The following is a 23470-nucleotide window of genomic DNA, read 5'->3' as shown; positions in this document are numbered from 1 at the left end:
AGGCTGCAGGACGATAAATATGTCTGAGTAGTAGTTAGAGTATAGCTTCATTTAAGACTACATCAAAATTAGATTTCTCCCCGTTAGTAAATGTTGGACTGTATGTTATTTCTAAAACTTACTGACATGCGTACCACTTTAAATCAAGCGCTGTCGGGTTCTGACAAAGTGTAAAGTGTTATTCTCTAGTGGATATTTCCCTTTATTTCAATCTAACATCTGCCCTATGAAAACAATCTGCAGGGACATAATTAAAGAACAAATACCTGTTGACAAAACCTTTTGTGCAGTGCGATCCTGCTATGGACTGTCGACATCTGAGAATGTTTCTCATTTAACCCACAAGTGAATGGATACATTTGCATCTACAGAAAGGGAAATAGGCCTTTATGTTGCCAACTTTTAAAAAAGTAGCTAGTACATATTTACCTTCTTTCACAAGGCGGGTACAGTTTCTACACGGGCCTTTAAACTTCACTGACAGCAGCGTACTTGCTGTGTGCTCCTCAATGAAACCAACATGAGTGAGTGGATGACAACAATCAACAAAACAATGCTAAATGCTAACAATTAAGGTAACAGACCTGCAGTAAAACCTGTCAATAACAATATGTGGGCAGTCATACATTATATCTTATCATCATTCATACACTTCCCTTCTTTCAATTAAAAAAACATCAACATGTGATTGTCAGATGTTCATAGTGCTATGTCCTCTATCATTTCCTCTTTCTACAGACAATAACCAAAATGTCTTTGTCCGTCTGTTGTACTGTATCCCTTCTTTGTTTCATTTTGTCCTTTCTGATTTTTTTGGCAGCACCTTGTAAATATTTTTTTAAATGTCAGTAAGTATTAGCGTGCTTGTATATTGTCTATATTGATATTGTCTAAATTCTTTGTTTGTGTATTGATTTAGAGATTTAAATCATTTGCTCACTAAAGTAGCAGCAAACAAGCCTTTGACAGATTCAAAAAATATTAGACAAATAAAATGAATGCAAAAATGGAAACTTCGGCTGATTATCCTTTTTGTTCTATATTTCTTAATTTCTCTTATAAATTCTCATGTTATACTCGTAGTGTAGTCTGCTGAATATTATGCTACAGTCACTCTGGTGGCTAACAGTTAACTTTAGCTGTACCTTTTCTGTGGTAAAGTGCTGACTGGCTGTGATTACTGCAGTTACAATTAGCTAAGGAAAGTATAGCATATAATTTATAAAATGTTTTTCCCTTGGACCTTTGCTTTTTGTCATTTGCTTGTCTTATAGTGTCATGAAAATAAAGATAGACACATCACACATAGACAGATTTGACTATTTCACATACTGTAAATAGGAATTCTGGGTCCTTGCATGTGTCAGAAATGTGTGTAAACACCAACCATTTACTGAACTGTACACACTGCGACTGACTGGATGAATGAGTGACTTGATGAAAACTGGATGGGATGTTCAACATCATCTAAAGCGTTTTTTAACATAATAATATCAATGACTTGGAAGATTTGCTTGGATTTGGAGAACATATTTCATTGAGTCTGACTAATCTCACCAATTAAAAAAAGAGACACTGGCGAGTGGCGTCGCAGGAGATTCTGCTCAGCAGCCAGACGGACAGCATGTTTAGTTATTGTAAACTAGTTCAATGACCTGTTTAATTCAGAAACATCTTCATTGCGAACCAACTACCATTTAAATAACTATGCTCCTTTGCGTTATCGTATTAATTATGACTACCATAATAATTAGTTTGCTTCTTAATTTCACCACAGCTGCCTCAATAAACCAGAGCGTTCACATCAGGCTTTCTAGTTTAAAAATGCCTAAATGAATGAAAGCGATACATTCATTAGCACCTGTGATTTTTTTTTTTTTTTCTTTTGTGTATGGTGATTTGTTTTCATCAAATGGTTTTAAACAAGAAAAAATGCCCCCCCCCCATGTGGAACGGCCGATTCCCTTGAACAGCGGTGTTTGTCGCTGCTAACTCCTCCGGCGGCCTCACCTGTGACACATGAATTTGCCAGATGTTTCCCTTTCATCTTCCAACAGGAGCTTCACAGTAGCATGTGAGGTTGTTCATGCCATCGTCTCTGCAGGCGTTCCCACCAGCCAGGAGTTACTAGTGCAGCAACAAGGGCCTCGTCCATCACTGACCTCCTATCCATAAACACTGCTGGATGTGTTAACTGAAGCAAGGCCTCTGCTACCACTGTGCCACATGCACCTTTCTTCTCTGCAAATGAAACCCTTGTATCTTCATGTCAGGGGAAAAACATCATTTGGACTGTAAATCTTTCTTTGGACTGATTCAAATGGACTGAGTTGAACCCCCCCCCCCCCCCCCCCCAACTCCTCACCAAGCCCTCCCTAAGTTAGTTAATGTATGATTTCATGTAAATCCTTAACTAATGAACTGAAAAAGACATCATTCCCCACCCAGTTGTTCCCTTCCCTTTACCCCCATCCTCCTTACACCGCCCTCTCTCTACTGTCCACAAACTGGACCATTTGTTTGCGAGCGTGGGAGATGACTGGAGTGAGTGGTATGATTGGAGTAGCAGGAGTCGTAGCACCAGGAGTCGAAGCACCAGGCGTTGAAGCACCAGGAGTCGCAGCACCAGGAGTTGAAGCTGCAGATATGGATGCAGTAGGTGTGGAAGCGGCAGGCGTAGAAGTGGCAGGAGTAGAAGCAGCAGGGGTTCCACCTGGTGTTGTACCAGGAGTGGCAGGGATGACCACAACAGGGGCCAAGCCTGGACTTTCAGCTCCAGCTCGAGACTCCAGTCGTGGGGTGGATGTGATAAAACGAGCCTCCCTGATTCGGTAGGGACTTCTGTAGGTGGAGATGGGCGACAACTCAGAACCCCAGCCCAGGTAGCTCCCACTGGAAGGAGACTGTGCATCAGCGCTAAAGTACAGTGTAGTGCTAGACTCTCCAGGACCTGCTGCTTTTTTCTCAGGGGAACCAAGCAGGAGAGGGGAGCGCCGCTCAGGTGACCAGCCGGGAGTCTTGATGTCCAGCGACCCTACGGAGGACGAGGCTTCAGTCAGGGTCGCAGGGTTGCTGTCGATGTGGCGGAGGCTTCCTGGTTGTTGCGGTGATGAAAGTGTTGGTGAGCCATAAGCAGCACTCTGAAACTCCTCATCACCTTAGAAAATAAAATCGCATTGTATTAAAAATAAATTGTGTTTAAAAATACAAAAGCCTGCACTCTTTACCTAAAACTGAATGAATTAACACCTATGTCTGCCTCAAATATGAATATTTCATAGATACGGTTTAAAGATTAGACTGAAACATGACTAAAATGAATGATTATGTTGCTCTCTAACTGCTGGACGTTTAAATGAGCAAATGTTTGCTAATAAAGCTACATCAGCTTTATAAAGTGATGTCAGTGTGATGTTTGGGTATTCAAGCAAAGCCATGTCAAAGGTGTATAGTGAATGAAGCAGAAGACACCTCAGCAAAATGTTCACTCCCTTGACAGATAAAAGTGGGAGATGCTGTGTGGCTGCGGTCATAATAAATATACTTTGCTGGTCTGCAATACAACAGTCAGAATTTGAGGACGCACAATTTGTTGTATTAACAATCTGGTGGATCCATTCATGCCACAGTGTATATGTTCAGTGGGAGGTGCACTTTGAAGCCTTCTGTTGGGAGTAAAGGTGCAGGACTAAACACTATTTTCTGTGGAGCGTGTGCACTAGCAGGGCTCAGCGTTTATCCTACCTTTTTCTTCTGATGGTGGACCGCTGGACTCTTCTTCTGCAGTCTCTTCAAGAATGACTTCCTGGACAGGTATGATCTCTGGAAACCTTCTCATATCCTGGATCGTTGTGGGGGGAGCTTTTCTTACTGGTCGGGCCACTACACTGGATGGAGTTGGCTTTGGTGGCTGGACCACCTGCCTCACCTGGGGACAGACAGACAGCTGAGCCTCCTCACGCTGCGGACAGACTCACTGAAAGTATTCTGTACAGATATGACTTTTTAGTAGCAAAGCTGGTGGCTGAGCTGGCTGACATTTGTTCTCATGACCACGCGTGTTGCAACATGCTGTCCTACTAGATCATCAAAACATTCATTTTACACATGAATAAGAATCTTAAAGCTGCCGTCTAAGTGTGACTTTTTTTTAAAAATCCAGTGGTTTTTCTTTGTAGAAAACCCAGTGGTGCAGTCTTGCTTTGAGCTCATTTGTCTCCATTGTCAGTCCTCTACATTACTGCTTTAATTACAAACTTAGAGCATTCTTAACAGAGGGGCAAATGAAACATCTTGCCTCTGGAGCCTGGGTCACCTGTGGCGGAGCGGGCTGAGGAGCTGGTTGTGAGATCTGAATAGCTGGTGGTTGAACAAGTGGATTCTGACAAATCACAGCACAAGAAGGAAAAGAAATCTAAGTGAGTAAGTGATCTAAAAAGACAGCACACTTAGGGAGGACCGAATTAGCAAGCAGACATCTCACTAAATTCTTATTGTTTTTAAAGATTGAGCTCCAATGATGTGTCATTACTAAAAGCAATAACTTTCCTAAGCAGGACATTTAACAAAGGAATACAACAAACCCGTGGGACATAAAAGTCATCTGGGGAGTGAACTTCCTCAGACAGACCCATCAGTCCGGCCAGCCCCCCCTCGCCATATGATGACCAGATCTTAGCTACATCCCCTGTCTTCAGGGCAAAGCGAATCAGCAGCCAGTGGTGATGTTTCCAGCCCTCCCATTGGATAGGGAGATCCATGAGGGTCCCACCTCCTGATTGGATTAACAATCATAGTGATTATTATACACAGACAGACAGATATATAGATAAGTGAATAGATAGATAATCTTTCGATCCTTAACAGACCAGACAGCGTTGCATGACGTTGGAAAGTGGGTGTGACTTTCTCCTCCAATGACAGTGTAGATCCACGCTCCATGCAGGCTCCCCCTATCCCTCTGTGGCGAATACTCTGGAAAATCTCAAAGGACTTAGGGTGGAGGAACCGATAGTACAGCACCAGCGCTATCACTCCTATAGAGAGAGAAAGGGAGCACTTGAAACAGAGGAGTGCAAGTGTTTGTAAATGTTTATCGATCTCAAAAGACAAGAAAGAGTCTGTGGACAGTCACACTTACAATTAGACATTAATTTAAAAAGAGTGTGTTTGCATTTGCAAATATTCTTCTAGATTTTCAGCCATTCCAGCAGCTCTAGGGATGGTCGTGTCATTCTGTCGGTCAGTCGGTCTATCGAACACTCACAGAGTGAAATGTTAACAATGAGATGGATTCCCATGAAATATCATAAAGACAATCATAACGCCAGTGGATGGATCCTCATAGCTTTGGTCATTCCCTTTTTCTGTAAACATTTTACCTGCCTAACGTCAGCATGTCAACATTGTCAGTGCATGCATGTTAGCACGCCCACATTAGCCTTTAGCTTTTAGAGCCACTGTGCACAGCACTCACAGAGCAGCTAGCATGGCTGTAGACTCTAGGTCATGTTATTCAGTGCATGGCTGCTGTGTGTCTCACCAATGAGGAAGCTACAGAACACTGCAGCTGGGATTCCCACAGTATCCCAGGACACCATGGTAAACAACCACGAGGAGGCCAGAAGAAGGAAGGCGTTCTCTATGAACATGGCCTGAAGGAGAATGAACATAAACAGAAGGAGAGGTTACCTTTTCCCACATCTGAAATCAATGTTTGTCTCTCAGTCTTGTGACTGTTATTCAGCTATTGTCTTAGTATTGTCTTAATCTGCATCATCAACTGTTGCATTGTTAGCATTTAAGATACGCAATTAAACAGTTCAAACAAGACAAAGAAACATGTTTTCTGTGCTGGTACTGGCTCATATGTAACTTGTGTTTAATGTGACTCATAGTGTCTCAGATTTAATTTTCCTGCAATGAAAGGCATTTGCAGGTTAGACAATATATTTATTTATTTATTTTACCACATTACTTGTTGTTTTATCCATTACAATATTTTTAGTGTTTCAAAGTGTCGGTTTGTGTCTGTGTTTCTGTTTTTGTCAGAGGCCCTGCCCAAAAATACTGGCACGCACTTATGAACTGACATACCAGGTAGAACCCGGCCATGCGGCATCTGGATTGACCGTACTTCACGTTGAGGAAGAGGAAGATGTGTATGGCTCCAAGAACGAGGTTGAAGATTCTCCATCGAGTAGTTGAACGGATGATGTCAGTCTGCTGAGCCACCATCCAGAAAGTTGCACCCAGCCAATGCACACCTGATACACACAAAGTATTCAAGAGTTAAGTATTCAACCTTTAATACATACATAAACTCACTACTGCACACTAAATTGTTCACTGTAAACCTGACAGTAGAGTAAGTGGACACAGATAGGGTGTCTGCACCAACACCCATCCAATAGTTTCCCAATGTGTTACGCCTACACCACTACACCACTCATGTCTTTATCCAGCACATGATGGACTGCTCTATTCTACAAATATGAGCCATGAGATGAAGCCTCAGCATCCAGACCCACCAATGACTCCCAGGATCCATTGTTTGAAGATGCGTGTGAAGAGCATGAGAACAGCAAATCGAGACCCCAGCATACTGACCTGCAGACAGACAAGTATTGTATGGCGCTCGTTATATTAATACTGATATATTGAGGGGGTACGTTGTGCATATTGAAAGGTTATTTAAATATGCCCACCCTCCACAGCAGTCGACAGAGGATGGCAGCGGGGGTCATTTGCAGGTGTCCTGGTCTGATGAGTGAACAGGCTCTGGCGTAGAGGACCAAGGCCCAGGAGAGAGATAACAAACACACAGCAAAACACACCGAGGCTGGAGGGGGGAGAGAGCAGGGAGGAGGCAGAGAGGAAAAGGAATATGAATACCTTGATACATTGTAATGATGCACACATACTGTGCATCGGATCTTCTGCACTGGAAAAACAAGACAGACAGCACTGGCAGAGAATTAAGCTTCTGAGAGCAGTGACAGTGAACTACAACAGTAAAGCTGTGGCTCGTGAAACTAAAACACTGATCTGTTCCACAGAGCTGAGGGGGACTACACAGTTGATGATAATTCTCTGCTGCTTCATCACTACCAGCAATACCTTTCACATTAAACAGTTATTTGATCATCATTGTTTTTACATTTGATCTGCTGAAGGCACAACTCACAAAACATCACTCACATGGTAAATGAGTTGTGCTGTAGTGAAAGATGAACAGACTATCAAAGGAGCCGGCTCTCCCATTATTACTTCATCCAACAAACCACTAATGTGTAATAAATCCTGTTTGGTGTAGATGTTATGCAGGAAGTGATGAAGTGGACCATGATGAGAATATCTGAGCCGCATTTTACCCTTTTAGATGTCCATGCAGTACCAGTTATGAACATATATGAGCACGGGTGTAATTCCACATTTCTTTAGGGCAGAAATCACTGAAACAAGTTGTGAATAAAACATAATGTGACATTTCAAGGTGGTTTTTACACATCCAGCATCATTCATTTGGAGTCATGTATCTAGACACGTTCACTATTCTCTTTTAGCTCTGTCTCAACCTGCTCGTGAGGGAAATGTCTGGCTCTTCAGCTGCTAAATGCATCAAAATGTTCATCAGCCAGTAGCTAAGTGTGTCTGTCTGCTGGTGGGCTGGTGGTGTACTGTGGGTTTTTAGAGATTTTTTGGATGAAAACAGCTGCCTGCTGTGGCTGAAACAACACTATGTGAAAGCAGCAGTGAAAGTGGACCAAAACAGTAAAGTTGCTAAGCGAGCTCACTACAGAGCTCCATAACGCTGAGGGGAGCTCCAGATTCAGGAGATAATTCTCTGTAGGATCATCACCACAAGCAACTCCTTTCACATTGTCACATAGTTTTCACACTGTGATTTTAACAGCTTTAAATTTATTTTGCTGTAATTATGTCATGCAGGTCTTTCATGGACAAACCATGGTCTATTGGGCCATAGTTCATTCGGCCTTCATATGAAAACATTAGGTATCTTCCTCTTTAGAACCTTGCTGGTTCATGGACTGTACACACTGTACCTACCTTTACTACCTCACACTCCAAACTACACCACATTCCTTCTATATTCCCCGTTCAGTGTCTCTGTACCTGGAGACTTGATTCCTATGTCAGTACAGATGAGCACGTAGGTCTGCAGCAGCGTCTGAGGGAGGGTGACCACCAAGGCTTCAAGCAGACGTAAGGCGGATGCATCAGCCTGCTGCATGATCTCACCATACACATCCTCATCTGGAAGACTCATGCACTCCCACAGCCTGTAAAGGCCCAAGATGGAGATAAATAAAGAGGGAGTAAGACACACACCATTATAATCTTCATTATCAATCATCAAACATCAACAGATAATTGTCCCACTCCAACCAGTGCACCAGCTTTACCATCGTTGATGGTTTGGGCGTTATTGATCGTTGAGCAATTAAAGTAATTCTGGCGCTCCCTTAATGCCACTCTTCCCGTATCTCCATCACACACACACATAGACACACATGTATAAAGTGAGCCCACCTTTTGAAGATACCCAGGTGCAGAATGTGAGTCCAGGTGAGAGACTTCCTGCGGATGCGTCCATCGGACAGGTACCACAGATAACTGAGCCACTGAGGAACCCAACCTGAGAAACATACAATGATGAAACACGAACATCAATCTGTCCATCTACTGTATCTATCTATGCCATCTATGTTTTCATTGTTGCTCTCTAACCTGGCAACAGAAACAGTGCAGTGAAGCCGGCAAGGTGGGCGTAGCAGTAGTTGTGTCCCACCCACAGATAGTACACGAAGCAGTAGATCACTAAGGAAAGAGGGAAAACACACACATGGAAACAAGCACACAACACACTTATGACTGTGCTGTAACATCAGATGCTGCTATCAGGCGAGTCTGTTTCTGATGCCATTCAAGGACTGTAATAAAGCCTGATAAACACACAGACAGGTAAATCAAGTGCTGTTGTGCTTCACTTGTGTATTTCCATTTTTGTGCAGCTTTGTACTTTACTTCTGCTACATTTCAGAGGGAAATATACAATATGCTATTTCTAACACAATGTATACATCTCTACATCACTGAACACCTGTAGTTACTGGTTACTTTGCTCATTAAGATTTTGAACGCAGAATGCATTCTGTCCTTTAATACAATATGATGCAGCATGTTTACTTTTGATAGTTTGAGTAACTGATAAGACTCACACACTTCTAATTAAGTAAGATTTTGAATGCAGGACTTTTACTTGGGAGGAGGTATTTTTATATTCTGGTAATGGAACATTCATTTATCATGACTGTAAAAGCCACCTAATAACGGCCACAGTATTACTCCAATGCATGCTCTGTTTCTGGGAAAATGTAAAAGACAGACTTGCATTACAGCGTTGAGAGTAGGAGTGTTTACAACAGGGGTAAACTACAGCATTTGATCAGTGATGTGTGTATGTGTGTGTGTGTGTGTGTGTGTGATTTTTGTTGAGTGTCGGCAGTTATTCATATGACCTCTCTGTCTCCTCATCCTCCCATCTAAGGTTTATTGACAACAGGGCTAGTGGAGCCTCCTCTCCCCTCACACCCTCCACATCCCACTATGCGATGCTCTGCAGCTCTCCCTCCCTCCACACATGTAATCTGAACCGTTTTAGCTGCCAAACGGGCGGGCAGTCCGGGCAGACTAGGCCCCATCCTGGGGTCCGCCCATCCCCTCCTCCATTCATGCACCTCCAAAAAAAAAAAAAAAAAAAAAAGGGCGCTGAAATTCTGACAACACGGCTCCGCTTTGCTTTTAATGCAGTAAACATGACACAGAGGCTGAAATGATGCAGTTTAGAAGATGGACCAGCTGTGGAATGATTCAGCAGTTTCGCTGCAGACAGGTTTTATAACAGCAGCGTATAAAAATAGGAAGGACTGCAGACTGTTCTGACTCCATTATTCATGACAGCACTAAGAGTGAGAGCAACTTTGCATGCTGCATTATTCTACATGTTTAAATACAGTATGGCATCTAAAACCCCTGTTTCATCTGGAACATGCGACTGTTTCTGTAGCACACACACACACACACTCACACACACATACAGTGGCCACAGAGGCACGCGCCCACGTGCACGCGCACGCCAATAAAGTCAAACAACACGCAACAGCACGAGCACATACTAGCACATTACCAATAACCAACCGACACACCGTTACAGTTTCATTATTAGTGTGCAAGGTGTGTGTGTGTGTGTGTAACTGTATGTGTGTTTGTGTATGCTCGCGCGCGTGTGTGTGTGTCCCAGGTAGGACTCACGTGCAGTCCTCTCCACAACGATGAGGAATGCGGTAAAGGCAAAGACGCAGACTTGGCAGCACGGCATGCACGCGCCCCCGTGGCTCGGAGTGGCGGAGTAGTCCCTCATGGCGGACGGACACCTGGAAGGCTGTCAGAGGACACAGGGTGCGGGCCTGCGGGCCGGTGCTGCTCTGGTCCGGGCGGGAGACGGTTCAGCTGCTGCAGCCTCCTCAGTCTGCTCCGGGCCCCCGTCCCAACGTCACCGCCCGTCCCGTTAAAGCGGCAGCGCTGGTAGAGAAGGTGAGACAGGCACCTGGGAGATAGCAGCGCTCATTTGTTTCCACCCGAGGCTCAATTCTCCTTTAACAGCATCTAATGGTCAAGTTAGCTCTCAGCCTCACACCTCAGGGTTTTATTAGTGCATTAGTCCTTTTCCCTCCTCCTCTGCTCTAGTGGCTTTAAAACACTGCTTTAGTTTTGCACCTACATGTAAGAAAAATTCAATAAGAACATATATTATAGACTTTCTTGATGAAAGATGCTCACAAGTATGACGTGGGGCCAGACAGACAACCACGTTTGGAAAGCTGCATTAAAGCAACCATTGCCTCAGTTCTCATGAATCTAAATGAATTTATCCACATTCCCTGCAGTGATGAACATGTGACATGTTACCTTGTGGACATTAGGAGGAGAAGGACCAGTTTAAGTAAAACCTGCAGATTAAAGTTACCAAACACATTATTTAGGGAATTCTGGGAGTTCATAGAGCAAAAATAAAGTCACAGCGCTGAGATTTAACGTATCCATATGATGATAGGGTCTGGTGAGTTATTATCTTATTTATGACTATATACTGCCTCTGAGTCTTCAAAAATATTATCATGAATACATGGTTGCCCTGATTTTGGCTACTACATCGTGGTATTTACTTATCTGACCCCCCCCCCTGCTCTTTTCCAGTTGGCATTTGTGCTTTCAAAGCTGCATGTGGATAATGAGGTCTGGTCTGGGGAGCAGAGACACCCTATGGGCACCAGGGGGAGTCTGGCTCCAATAACTCATCATTCCCTCAGAGTATAAATGGTAAAGTTCACAGGTTTGGGTCCATCGCCACACACACACTCGGCTTGCTTTGTTCCAGCAAATACAAGTGGTCATGTTTATGTGTGGAAAAGCCATCTCTGGTAACTATTAGTGGTTGGTGGGGGAAAAACCTTTGGTTCAATTCCTCAATGTAATTCTGAGATGCCTGATAAAAATGTCCCTTGGCTGATATGCAACCAAACAAACAAGGCCCAGCTCAGCCTCCAAGTCCCTGATGTTCGTAAAACACTGTATATGTCTAAGTCTGAGGAGATACGTTCCATTATTGGCATGTTCCACTTACCGTAGGGCACTGGTCTGGCTGCTGTTGCTGGGACTCCTCATTTTATTTTTTTAATTTATTATTCGTTTTATTTGTAGTGTTGTTTTGCTGCAGACTCACTGTGGTTCAGAGGTGTTGTAGCTGCATTTGGCTGTATGCTGCCGTGTGGACTGTGTGCTCTGAATGAGGGCCAGTGTGAACAGAATAATAAACTTGTGACGGACTGGAACTGTTTGTGCCCTCTGACATGGTGCCTTGTCTACTGTGGGCTGTGCTTTGGTTCTCTAAACCCCAGTGTCAACCCCTGTCTACCAAGCGCTGCCAGCCTTACCCCGGTGCCCTGTGGCCCTGTACAGGACACCCAGTGTTGATCCTCCTGTGGCACCACGTCTGTTCCCCCTGTAGACCTTTCCTTGGGTTCAGGGTGGATTTTTGCCTCAACCTGTGAAAGGGACTGTGCACAGCGATGGCCTAGACCACACATATCTTGCTATTGATGGGTTCATTTTGGTAGAATTCCAACAATGTGTGCCAACAAGGTCATTTTCCAGACATACTGTCTTTTCTGGTTTCCCACCACAGTCCAACCCAAAAACACTCAAAAACTGTTGAAGAAATCTGAGCCCCCCCTTTTCATTATGATAAACGACTTTACTCAATAATATTTACAGAAAACAAAAACGTTTATTCATTTTTTTTCAGCTCATAATCACATGAGTCAGATAATGGAAGGCAGCACGATCCTGTCAAACATGACGGCCTGCAGCAAACAACACCTACAGCAGGTCAGGGTTTACTTTACATAATGAATCAACCACCACAGCCAGTCTGGGACCTTCCTTTAAGTATGTATTTTCCAGATAAAGTATCTGGAGAACGCAGAATTATACCAGTATACGGAAATCCATCTTCATATAGAGAACATGTCCCAGTTCATACCACATGAACAAAAAACACAAACAAAAAAGGGTGGAACAACATAGTATCACCAATATTTGAATCCATACACTCATCAACAGCTCCTCCTCCACAGCACTGGCTCTATGTACAGAAAGCACCTGTTCAAAAGTTGAAAAGTTATAAAATCTCTTGTGCAGTTCTTGCCAACAGCTGCCACACCAACAATCTCCAGGAAGAGTCTCAGTCCACTTCTTTTCATTCTTTACAAAATATCTGGATGTTTGATGACAGTGGCCCGTCGTGTCTTTACTCGTTGGCAGGAGGGCGATCTTCCTCCAAACGTTACAGTGTCGTCCTGTGTTGGAGGACTGAGCCATCACAGCACATGTTTTCCTGCTCCAGGCAGCACTGTCAGTGACCGTCTGATCTGTAGAGTCTCTTTGGTGCAGTGCAGACAGCGCTGATGCTTTATGGTTATTTCATCCAGTGTTTTTTTTTATTAATAATTTTCTTCTTATTCACTTTTTATCCATCTGCTTTCCTGTTTGTGTCCGTGTCCGTCTGACTATGGGCCTGTTTCACTGTGTGTCAGTAATATCTGTTGAGGCTTTGAGTGACCGTGCTGATGTCTGGTTGTCCGTTCATCCAGATCTCTCGGAGGATCCTTTCCCGCTCTTCTAGCCGCTGGGCCCGGTCCAGCTCTGACAATACACACAACCACGCACACACAAACACACACAAGCACAAAAAAGGGGTTAAAGCACACCCACACCCTGTCTAATCACATTACCATCAAATTTCACATCACTACTGAGAAGACTTTCCATTTCTAAGTATGAGCATTTGTGTCTGACAGAAGTGCTCAGAGACGTAAACTTCTACTCTGGATCGTGGTCTTGATCTGAGTTTTCTCATGTGTGTATCTGTGTGAGAGATACCCTCAGCTGATGTGAACATGGTGGCATGCAGCAGAGCTCTCTCGAAGCGTCTGCGTCTCCGTGCCGACAGGTCAGACGTGTCATCCCAGCCCTCTGATTCGCTGTCCCCGGCAGGCCCGCTCCCCCCAGCGGTAACAACAGCCGTGCTGTCTGGATTGTTGTCAGTGGGCTGATGGTGGGGACAGCTGTGATGGCGACGGTGATGATGCCTACTCCTGTGGCGATGATGAGGGTGGTTACTGTTGCCATAGTGGCAGTCTGCTCGACAGTGTATCTGGAAGACGATGGCGCAGAGTGTGACAAGGAGGCCGACGCAGACACCGCCCAGAAACACCAATGCTGTCCTCTCAGGTTGATCTGAGAGAAAGAGAGAAAGAAAAAAAGAGAAAACTCATGAAAACTGCACCATTCTCTTACTTCCTTCATCTTATAGCACAACAAGAGGTGCTACAGTGCGATCACACAGTCTCACAAGACTGTTTTTTTGACTGGATCTACCTGCAATGAAGGTGTAAGCTGCCAGTATGTTGCTAAGCAATGCCATCTCCTGGGAGACCACCTTCACCTCCATATTTGGACTTCCTGTTGCTGGAGCGCTCATGATTTCCAGTTGAGTTGAGCCCAGTGTATTCTCCTGCAGAGGTCAGTGGGGTTCATACTTCATGACTCCTCTAGATTGTAAGTTTGAGGGGTGGAGGGCAGAGTGCAGAAGTAAGAAGTGACAGAGGGTAGGAAACAAGAAAGCAAGAGAGAGGTGAAACAGAAGGGCAGAAAGAAAAGGCGGAAGACGAAGCATGAGTGACAAATCATCCTGCAGGGTAAATTAATGAAGTGTAGATACAGTACCAGTCAAAAGTTTGGACACACCTTCTCACACACACCTTTTTCTACATCATAAATTCATATTGAAGACATCAAACCTATCAGGGAACACTTATGGAATTATGTAGTGAACAAAAAAGAGTGAAACAAACCAGTGTAACTACCTCATGAAGCTGACTGAGAGACTGAGAGTGAGCAAAGCTGTCATCAAAGCAAAAAGGTGGCTACTGTGAAGAATCTAAAATATAAACACTCTTGTTTAACACTCTTCTTTTCACTCCATAATTCCATGTGTGTTCCTTTATAGTTTTGGTGTCTTCAATATAAATCTACAATGTAGAAAATAATAAAAGATCACCAGATAGATTACCACCTGAAGCATCAAAATGAACACCATGATGGCATTAAAACCCAGATGATCTGAGCCAACAGTGGGCTGTGACAACTCATTATAATCCGTTTCTTTGTGTAAAGTCAGATTTCTACAGATGATTTTGCAACAGTAACTTGGACTGAAATGATCCAACAGTGATGTTGTTGCTCTCTGGAGGTTTTTGTGGTTTGGTACTCACAGTCAGTGACATTCATGGGAACCAACCTACTCATTAAAATGATATACTGGAGTGTGCTTTAAGAAATATGCTCCCCATGTATCACCAATCATTCCTATTTATCCAAAGCTGAAACATGTCTCGTATGGAGACGAGATGACTTAATTATAGAGTACTTTGAGGGCTTAACCCATAATCTATACATCGCATCTGACCCCCCCCCCCCCCAGGTCACATGTCAAAATTTCGATTTAAGATCTCTCACACACACACACACACACACACACACAAAGTAATAAAGCAAGTATATGCACGCAAACACTTACTGAAATAAACATGTGTGATCCACTCAAAGGTTTTGCAGCACAATGAATACAACGATAAACACAGCATTCTATGCAGAGGGAAATTACACACTCAAGGAGCGTGTCTGGAAATAGAGGAGAATGAAAATGGAGGCACAAAACAAGATTTTAAATGAGCTGTGAAGAGCTTTTCACACAGAGCAGGAAAAAACAGCAGGAGATAGAATTAAGATAAAGACAGACGTCGTACACAAGCGGAGAGAATTTTGTAAGACTTTTTCTTTGGCTGCCATGCAGATCAGCTCTGGCGTGGTTCATCCTCTGGACTGTGCATTTAAGAGGATTATGCACATAACATCATTCTTGGATAATTTACGTAAGATTTGAAAAGCACAGATAGAGAACTACATTATAGTCTACCAAGCTGTGCCACATAGGAAAAGAAGAGTTCATGGACCTGCAGAAAGCACCTGATTACCTCATCATACTGATCAGTAGAAATAATCAGTGAATCAAGGTGAAGTAGTTTGTCACTGGTGGCTCAACCACTAGGTGGCAGCAAATATCATCATTCATATCAAGATGTAGCTACACACACACACACACACACACACACAAATGCAAATTACAGATGTTGGTGTTCTTTCACAGGCAAGCTGATGTCATGGACCTCAGTGGACTGACAAAAGAGGGAAAAAAAATGTGAAAAAGTGCTGACTAGGACTTGAATTTCGGCGACCTGGCTGACTCCAGCGGGTTGATTTTGAATCAAACAGTCTATGAGCTGAGAGACGTTGAGCTTTAACTGCTGAGCTCACATCCAGACTAGATGCCCAGTGTAAGAGGAGCAGCTGTATGAGAAGGAGCATTAGCTCTCATTTTAAAGTCATCACTGAGGTTTAAAATATCAAACATGTATTTCTAGTCATCTTGGATGTGCTGTGTGCTTGTCTCTGGGTAAACAGTATCAACTAGAGTCACATATCACACCATTTATTGCCTACATTAGCTTTCAACAGCTTGATTGTGAAGTAAAGATAGAAACACATATTTGTATAGAGTGTTGTGTCTAGACATGTAGCCCCAAAGGTAGAAAGATGAATGAAAATCTGTGTCCTGAATAGCTTTTATTGTCTTTATCTGCAGGATTGTAACGCTGGAGCTAAGCAATATGCGCACATATGAGTGACATTTTAAATCTGTGAACTGCGCTTCAAGCGTGACTCTGTAATTATAGCGAAGATTTGTGAAGCCCTGCAGCAAGACTCGTATTACTGACATTCTTCACAAACATTTCATAATGTTGTTATCCAAAACTTTTGAATATCTTCTTCCAAATAAAATGAAGCTGTGTAGATGAGAGCGTTAATCCTGTTACAAAAGAATGAACTATTGATTTTCTCTTTTCACAGAGCTTTTTTAATTTCATGAATCTGTTATGTTATGATGTTATGATTTCCCAAGCTGACAGCTTTACACACGTCTCATTACGCGTGAATGTGTTTTCACTGAGCCTCATCCCCATTAAACCCTTTATTAATGACTCCAAATAGGCCTAATTACTTCATGACGGTCGACCAGACAACTGTAAGTGTATCAGCCCATGAAAACACAGTCTTTAGCAAACGAACAGTGAAGTCTAAAACTAAAGTATAAAGAGGCCAAACCCTGCTTGTTGTACTTTTTTGACGTGAAGCTGTAAAGAGTTTAAACTTGGACAGATAAAAAATGGATGATGCTCTCAGGGAAGACCAAACTGGCCTAATTTTTGAGGATGTTGTAAGGATGCTGGAAAAACTCGGAAACAGGATGCGCAGCACTCTTGACCTGTTTGTAAAAACAGAGACCACACTGAAGAACAAATCTGCATTTCTCCTGTCACATTTCTGGAAACATGAGCCCAATGAAACGCATTTTTGCCTCTTCCTCGCATGCTCAATAGCATAAAAAAACCCCACCAATTGTGTTACAAAACTAACTAAACAGCCAGAAAGCAGTTCATACACACAGACAGTGCAAGCGAGAATCAACAAGACAACAGATCACATGACACTGCAGTGCAACATAACACAACAAAACCTCAGAGCAATGCTAAATCCACTGACTGTCAGGCTGATTTTGTGATGTTGTGTGTAAATGCTGCAGGACGTGACTGCCCTTCTCTCACCCGCTCTCCCGCTTACCCTCTCCTTTTCTGTCGTTTGGATTTGACAATTTGGGTTACTGTTCGCTCCAGCTAAAAGCATGTCATCGTGCCATGACAAATAATTCATAGTTTAGTGTATTTATAGAATGTTTTAGCAGGCCTCGTGTTTTTGTTTGTTTGTGTTTTTGTGTAAAAAGAGCTCTGAGCCTATATCCATACAACATTCACCAACAAATACAAGCAGAGAACACATCAGTGTTGTTACAAGTGAACGTAGTGAAAAAATCCTGCCATAACCCACTATCAGGCAGCTGAAAATCACAGTTATGTAAAGACATTAGTATGAGACACTTGGCCTGCAGGCTGCAGCCAGCTCATTACAGCCAGTCACACTCAGTCCATCAGTGTAGACAACAGGAGCTGTTTACACTGATGACATGCCGGGCTCTGTTATCTCTAGCTCTTTTTCTATCTGTCTGGTTTTAGATAGATGTACCTAATAAACAGAACACTCAGTGAATGGCATGTTTACCAGCTTTATTGTTTATTTAGCTTCAGAGTTGGGCAATCTGTTTCCTCCTGTTTCCGGTCTTTATTTATTCATATTTTATTCTTATTCAAAATTCAGCTGGAAGAGTTCTGACTAAAACCAAAAGGACAGCCGGTGTCACCCCAACGCTTAAATCTCTACACGGGTTGCCAGTTGGCCACAGGACTGATTTTAAAGTAAATAACTTATTTATAAATCTCTACAAATTATGAATTTTTAAATCTCTTGTTGGCCCTGAATATTTGTGTGATATGCTTGAGCTGCACACCCCTATGAGACCTCTCAGATCAGAGGAGAGAGGACGGCTAGTGGAGCCCAAAGCAGAAACTAATCAAGCGCCTTTTAGTCATTATTCAGCAGCGCGCTGGAACAGCTGCCTCATGTTCCAGTCATTGCACCTGAAAACCAAACTGAAAGCCTTACTGTTCTCAAGCGCTTTGAACCCAACAGATTTATATGATTTGAAAATCTTTCTCGTCTTTTTTTTTTCATCGTTGTTGTTGTATGTGTTGTTTTGGCTTTACACTATTGTTGAATCTGCTCCTCTGTATCAAACATGCTTTAGAAATAAAACCGCCCCACCTTTATGCTAAGCTAAGCTAACCAGCTGCTGGCTGTAGCTTCACACGTACTGTACAGGTATTACAGTATCAATCCTCTCATCTAACACTCGAGTACGATTACCAAAAGCATGGTTGCAGCTAGTTGAGGCACTGAATGTTTTGAGGGAATTCATACAGTTAAAAGTTTTCAGCCAAAGAAAACAATAATACAAGCACCTTTCTTACAAATCAGTCTTGTTTTTCCTCTAGAGCCAGCATGCCAACAGTCCAAGGCCAAGATATTTTTACTTCCTCCTTTTTTCATAGACACCTCTCACTTTTCCTCTCTGTGTCTGTGCAGTCTAGACAAATACTTATGAGGCACAATAGCTCTTTGTTTTTGTCCATGTGCTTTAGAAGACTACATGGTTCCTCAGCCAGTACACCAGCACCCATGCACACACACATTAGATACACAGACACGCTTCACACACACGCTCTCATCACACTTTAAGCGTATTTCTCCCTGTGTGTGTGTGTGTGTAATGCTAATGCAATGTGACACTGGCCTTTCCCTTCGCTGCTGCACCGTTACTATCTAACATGACCTGCAGAGAGAGCAGAGAGAGCGAGACAGAGAAACAGAAATAGAACAAATAAGATGAGAGACAGAGGGAATTAGAGCGAGAGAGGGTGAAGATAGTCAACAGGGAGGAAGAGTGGTGTGTGGAGGAGAGTAAGCCAGTGAGGAGGAAGACAAAAAGTGGAGACAACAGATTCCACTTCACATCATTATGATCATCAACAAAGACAACAGCAGCAACATCATGGTGTCCACACGCAATCACACCGTTTCTACTTACATATCAGGCCAAATTCCCATCTGGAGCGTGCTCACCCCTCTCCTCCTCCTCCTCTTCTCCTCACCTTCTCACCTTTCCTTTCTTACCTCCTCTTCCTCCCCTCTCCTTCCTCCTCCTCTCTGTCCTCCTCTCTGCTCTGGTCCTCTCCTCTCTCTCTACTCTGTCCTCCTCTGCTTTCTCCTCCCCTTTCCTCCCATCTCCTCTCCTATTATCTCCTCTCTGCTCTCTGCCTTGCCCTCAAAGAGAAAAAAAACAACACTAACAGTATAATTATATGTACGACTCCTCTGTGTCTGCCTCCAGTTGTCAGATAGGCCCACGTGTGCAAGCCTTCGTCTCCTCCTCACTTTCTTGAGCTGATACAAATTGAAATTTTCACTCATTCTTCCCCTCAATCCTTCTTCTTCCTCTCATGCAGAAGCAGCCGGAGGGATGTTGTTCCGCCCTCAGAGTTTTCAGATATTCCATTTTGGATTTTCCAGGTTATTTTCCAGACAGAGAGACAGAGGTCATGGTCCTCAAGGCAGAAATGTGACATAAAAGCCCACGACAGGTCAACCAAATCCGTTGTCTGCATCCCTTTCCTTCTCTCTGTCACACACACACACACAGACTCACACACACATGCACGAATGCATGCACACACACACACACTCACACAAATGCACGTAGTTGTAAATGCAGATTCGCTGCCTCTGCCCTCCTGGTCTCTCTCTCTCTCTCTCTCTTTCTTTCATGCAACACTCAACAGCGAGAGGAGTGAGAGAAGAGTAAAGGAAGGAGAGAGGGAGGGACACAGTGAGAGGCGGCAAACTGAACGTCTTACAATTCACATGTTGAAATATGTGTTACATGTGAAATGGGTGTTCTTCACGTCGTGTTTTACATAAAATATCTGAAAATGAAATCAACAATAGAGAAATCGGTGAAACAGACTAAAATCTACTTAGATAGATGTGACAATATGAGATAATTTATCAGAGAAAAGCTATGAGAATGGGGATATCATCGTGTTTGGGAGTTCACCTTCTCACTGCATGTTCACACACAGACTGCTGATTACATGTCTGTTTGTGACCTTATGAGTGTGTGTGTGTGTGTTCTTGCATGCTTGACTGAGTTTTATGGAAGTATGGCGTTTTAGAGCTAAATCAACAATTTTTCTAAAAATAACTTTATATCAAGCACCGTTTATGAAAATTTTATCAGCCAACCTGTCATCTCGGCAGGTTATTTATGTGCTGAAGTTATGCAACAGGAAAAGCCTGAAAAAACGTCTTGCGTATCTGGCCGGGGCCGGCAGAGTTATCCAGGGCAACAGCTCTCAACAGGTATATGAAAGGGAAAAAACAACACCACACTAAGGTGTCCTTAAAACTGTGAGCTAAAACTTTGCTTTTAGGCTCAGTGTTGTGCCAATCCATCTCACTGATGTTTCACTCAGCTCTTGCTCAGCCTCACCAGGTGTTCGGGGGTGTTGCACTGTACTGCGGCCCCACTTTCCCCTCTCACATCCGTACAAACGCTTGTACGAATCAACAACCACACTCGTGCCTCTGTAGAGGTTATTAGAGTAGCCAGTTAAAAAATGTTCATACAATATTTAATATTACTCAAAAGAACTGTGATACTGGGTGTACTTCAGCCAGTCTGAAATCTCAGCACATTTTAGCCCGCTTCTCTCAACAGATTGCATAATTACAAGGGGAGGGGGAACAATACAAGACATTACAGCAGTTCCTTCGTGGCTGTTAAGGCCTCTATCATGCCCTCAGCATTAGACTACGGTGGAAAACAGACATCTTTGTATTTTGGCCTCTCCACAGTGAGGTTACTGTATCACTGAATAAAAGAGGAGAGAACAAGCAGTAGGTCACCTGCAAATAGTCATCAGAATACCCTGCATTTTTTCCCCCCTCTCCTTCCTCAGTCCTCATGTTTACCGTGTTCACCCTCCGAGTTCAGCTAACATCCTCTAAATGTTAGTTTAGCACTTCACACTGTGCCATTATTTTTTCAGGTTTTTGGAAAAACAAATCACCTCATCATTATCTCTACGGACACATGTAAATAAAAAGAACCAATGCTTACACAGAACACACAACACACACACCACTTAACATCCATAATGCATCCATTCCTGCACCTCCTGCTCGGGGTGATGAAATATTAACACGGTTAACTCTTTACAGTGTGTTCTGTGAGGAATTGTTGTCAGTCATCTCTGAAATAGCAAGGGACAGGAGCTGGGAGTTTCATGAGTTCAAATGCTGGGTGGCAGCTCTGGGTGCATAACAGTAGAATCTTTGCTCCACTAGTTATCAGTTTCATTATTAATGGCTGAGGGGTGAACCTTCAGTGTGGACAGGCTTGGCTCAGTTCAAGTCCACCAGTAAAATGAAACAGAGGCAGCTTCACTGTGGGTGAAAATAATTACTACTGATGAATTTACACATGCACTCCAGTCAGTGCTGAAATACATGTCAATACATAAATGCAGTACTTGAGGGATGATGATGAACAGACAAAAACCAACATGTTAGTTAATCTTCCAACAATTTCTAACATGAAGATCTGAAGACACAAATCTTGGTGGCTCTAATCAATATTTCTACAATAACTGTAATACAACAAAGTAACATAACTGTTCACACCAGTATACTTATTTTATACTGCTCTTTTTCTTTTAGTACTTCTATTTTATATAGTACCTCTATTTTTTATATTTTATTCTATATATTTATTGTGACTTAAACTGGGACCTGAGAGCGTAATTTCGTACCACCCCATGTGTAAATGTGTGTTGGTATGACAAATAAAGTTCCTTGAATCCTTGAATCCTTGAATCCTTGAATCCTTATGTACTGTACATACTTTGCACTGCTTTCTCTGCTCTTTTGGCTATATGCTAAACTTCATTTCTTTGTCTTAGTACTTGACCTCTATGCTATGACAATGAAGTTGAATCTAATCTAATCTGTAATAAATGATATTTAATGTATCTAATATCAATGTGAAAACAATGTGACAGTATGAAATCGGTCGCTCGTAGTGACGAACCTACAGACATTTGAGAACTCAACAGTGAGTTCACCCTCACTGTTCACAGGCAGGTGTTTCCCACTGCACACTACCCGCACATCCATCAGACAGACAAAGCGACTAGAACACTGAACACTGTCGAGCATTTAGTAGCTAAAGAGTCAGTTATTTTCTTTGTGAGCTGGTAGAGACCAAAAACAGAGAGTGAATACTGGACGTGTATATTCGTGAACAGGTGAGCAGCAGACTCCAAATGAATGATGATGTTGCTCCACAACTGCTGGATGTGTGAAAAAGCAACTGTTTGCTAAAAGGTGACTGCTGTGTTCAAACGTTGTTTCTGCTGCAGTTTTAGAAATTATATCATTTCATTTCTAAAAAAAAAAGCTTCAGTAATTCTCTAGGGTGTATACAATTCTTACACAGTAATGCATTGGTGATAATATATAATACACTGTACAATTCTATAAAACTATTCAGCTGCATAATGAATACTTGTAATTGTGATTCTTTAGGTACATTTTGCTGATAACACTTTGAGAGGTGGATAAAGTGAAGGAGTATTTCCACGATGCAGGATTGCTACTTTTACTAACTTAAAGGCACCCTGTGGAGTTTCTGACCCCTCATAATACTGAGCATTACTTTGACTTCCCCATTCTGTTTGCATCTTGAGTCACGCAGTCCTGCTGTGGAAATGCACAAAGAAATATAGCGATGTGCCAGCCACAGCAGTGCAGAAGAGAAAGACAGCATATTTTATAAGGAAGGAACATGTGTTCAGACACACGGTGCGTGGTAATGAGGAACACTTAATGTAAATATGCTGTTTGATGTAAACATGTTGTTAGTATGTTTTTGTACATGGAAACTCCACCATGCAGCTAGAAGGAAAGGATCTGAATACTTCTCCCACTGCTGCTCAAAACGCATCAGTTGTTCCAAATGCCTGATAAAAAGCATTTTATTTATTTATGCTTAATTTGATGACAGAGAGAGAGACCTGTCTGACCCCGTCTCTGAGGTTTCTGTGATATGGACTCTCTCTTTTACTCTCTGTCTCTCTGCTGCTGACGGCCACCTTTGCTCAGGGTAGGTTTTTGGCCAGAACACAGACCGCTCATT

At 42.8% G+C, this 23470-nt stretch overlaps 3 protein-coding genes across 3 annotated transcripts in view; all 3 read right to left on the bottom strand.

Annotated features, from left to right (window-relative positions):
* ctsba (cathepsin Ba) overlaps positions 1-23470 on the bottom strand; it is a 65227-nt gene that overhangs the window by 11720 nt on the left and 30037 nt on the right. The gene's annotated exons all lie outside the window — the stretch shown is intronic.
* Positions 2478-10459, bottom strand: xkr5b (XK related 5b). Its single transcript, XM_070836263.1, has 13 exons — positions 10336-10459; positions 8752-8841; positions 8554-8659; positions 8137-8303; positions 6708-6841; positions 6531-6609; positions 6097-6266; positions 5543-5654; positions 4869-5036; positions 4584-4774; positions 4298-4381; positions 3745-3928; positions 2478-3157 (listed from the first exon to the last, which is right to left on the bottom strand). Exons 1-13 carry the CDS (start codon positions 10442-10444, stop codon positions 2478-2480), a joined length of 2274 nt encoding a protein of 757 aa, XP_070692364.1. The 5' UTR covers positions 10445-10459.
* Positions 13082-19347, bottom strand: eva1a (eva-1 homolog A (C. elegans)). Its single transcript, XM_070835335.1, has 4 exons — positions 19304-19347; positions 14023-14195; positions 13525-13881; positions 13082-13287 (listed from the first exon to the last, which is right to left on the bottom strand). Exons 2-4 carry the CDS (start codon positions 14123-14125, stop codon positions 13175-13177), a joined length of 573 nt encoding a protein of 190 aa, XP_070691436.1. The 5' UTR covers positions 14126-14195; positions 19304-19347; the 3' UTR covers positions 13082-13174.

The sequence above is a fragment of the Pempheris klunzingeri genome, chromosome 1, assembly GCF_042242105.1.
Source record: "Pempheris klunzingeri isolate RE-2024b chromosome 1, fPemKlu1.hap1, whole genome shotgun sequence".
NCBI classification, from domain to species: domain Eukaryota; kingdom Metazoa; phylum Chordata; class Actinopteri; order Acropomatiformes; family Pempheridae; genus Pempheris; species Pempheris klunzingeri.
The sequence above is the reverse complement of the archived record's forward strand: the minus strand, read 5'-3'. Positions and strand labels throughout refer to the sequence as shown.

What these genes read in the sequence shown, in the direction of transcription:
- xkr5b (XM_070836263.1), bottom strand. Translation starts at nt 10,444, where the DNA reads ATGAGGGACTACTCCGCCACTCCGAGCCACGGGGGCGCGTGCATGCCG. An exon ending in AGGTGACCCAGGCTCCAGAG is followed by an intron (nt 3,929 to 4,297) that starts GCAAGATGTTTC and finishes GTCTGTCCCCAG; the next exon opens with GTGAGGCAGGTGGTCCAGCC. An exon ending in TCCACCATCAGAAGAAAAAG is followed by an intron (nt 3,158 to 3,744) that starts GTAGGATAAACG and finishes TTATTTTCTAAG; the next exon opens with GTGATGAGGAGTTTCAGAGT.
- eva1a (XM_070835335.1), bottom strand. Translation starts at nt 14,125, where the DNA reads ATGAGCGCTCCAGCAACAGGAAGTCCAAATATGGAGGTGAAGGTGGTC. An exon ending in AGCTTACACCTTCATTGCAG is followed by an intron (nt 13,882 to 14,022) that starts GTAGATCCAGTC and finishes TCTTTCTCTCAG; the next exon opens with ATCAACCTGAGAGGACAGCA. An exon ending in CATGTTCACATCAGCTGAGG is followed by an intron (nt 13,288 to 13,524) that starts GTATCTCTCACA and finishes GTGTATTGTCAG; the next exon opens with AGCTGGACCGGGCCCAGCGG.